Raw genomic sequence first — 1418 nt, 5'->3', positions numbered from 1 at the left:
ACACGGGTATTTTGGTGGACATTTTTTTATCTATGCCTATACAATTTTGCCAGGAAAGACCCTTTTGTCAATCGTGGGATCTTTATCGTGAACATCCCAATGTAGTGTACACGAAGAGACCTCGGTTTTTCGTTTTATCCGAAAGACAAGCACTTGAACCCACCACCTAGGTTAGGAAAGGGGGGAGAAAATTGCTAACGCCCTGACCCAGGGTCGAACTCGCAACCTCTCGCTTCTGAGCGCAAGTGCGTTACCACTCGGCCATCCGGACCATCAGTCCGGACTATGGGATTGCTGTTATATATGTTACAGGCAAGTTGGGAAACCAGGCATTTCCGGAAATGACTACCGAAAAGTAGTCATTTACGGAAATGACTGATTCACTCGGTCATTTCAGGAAATGCCTAAAGTTTAGCTGGATATTTTAGTCATTTCCAGTAATGACTGAAATTAGCTGTTAGGCATTTCCAGAAATGCCTGACACACAAACTCTTGATCAATCGAAACGCACGCACGCACGTGTACAATAAGAATGAAAAGGGTTATAAATATGTACCAGATTTTAATGTTATTATCTGTCAGATTAAAAGGTAGATAAAAGAATAATAACAAAATGAAATACTAAAATACACACATTTTCATGTAGATTTGAGTGTTAATTACTCTTCTGTTCATTTGTTTTTGCATGCCAGGCTTTAGTGGCATAATGCTTTACGTTCAGAGCATTTGCACTGTGCACTTTAGGAATGGAAATGGTTATAAATATGTGCAAGAATTTAAAATGTAGATAAAATGTAGAGCAATGAATAAAACACACACACACCAACACACACACACACACACACACACACACACATACACCAACACACACACACACACACACACACACACACACACACACATACACACATAGTTTGAGTACCAGGCATTCTTCTGTTCATTTGTTTTTGCATGTCAGGCTTTGGTGGCAACGACTGTTGCAGAGTACTTTACGTTTGAAGCATTTACACCTATTTGTTTGACACTTTTTCCCCCCAGAGCAGTTGCATTTGGTAAAGCCCTGTCCTCCACTCAAGGAATTTTGAACAACTGCCTCGCGGACACTGACCTGTTTGTCACATTTTACATCTTGCTCTGTCAAGAGTTTCTGTGCGCAGAGTTCAAATTCATTTCTAGTGAAAGATCCTTTCAGTACCCCGCTTCTTGTTGCAATTTTATACAGGTCGTTTTCAGTCTTGTGCAGAATAATTCCCAGAATGTTTCTGGGATCTCCTCGACCCCTGTCGACCAGGGGAACGGGCACTGCCACGTTGTCTCCAGGTTGTCCCGGGCATAGCTCTATTCTGCTACGCTTTATCATTCGCTCTGCCTGCCCCTTCTGGCATTCTCGGCTGGCCTCCCGTTGACGATTGATACTT

General features: G+C 42.4%; 1 protein-coding gene across 1 annotated transcript in view; it reads right to left on the bottom strand.

Annotated features, from left to right (window-relative positions):
- Window positions 1-303: 303 nt before the first annotated feature.
- The window catches only part of LOC138982061 (KRAB-A domain-containing protein 2-like), a 4052-nt gene continuing 2937 nt past the window's right edge, over window positions 304-1418 (bottom strand). Inside the window, exon 2 of the mRNA XM_070355283.1 lies at window positions 304-1418. This exon is cut by the window's right edge and continues 1320 nt beyond it. Within this exon, the coding sequence (XP_070211384.1) occupies window positions 938-1418 (481 nt within the window). The 3' untranslated portion in view covers window positions 304-937.

The sequence above is a fragment of the Littorina saxatilis genome, linkage group LG12 (assembly GCF_037325665.1).
Source record: "Littorina saxatilis isolate snail1 linkage group LG12, US_GU_Lsax_2.0, whole genome shotgun sequence".
Taxonomy (NCBI): domain Eukaryota; kingdom Metazoa; phylum Mollusca; class Gastropoda; order Littorinimorpha; family Littorinidae; genus Littorina; species Littorina saxatilis.
Note: the sequence above shows the minus strand (reverse complement) of the source record. Positions and strands in the feature narration are given on the sequence as shown.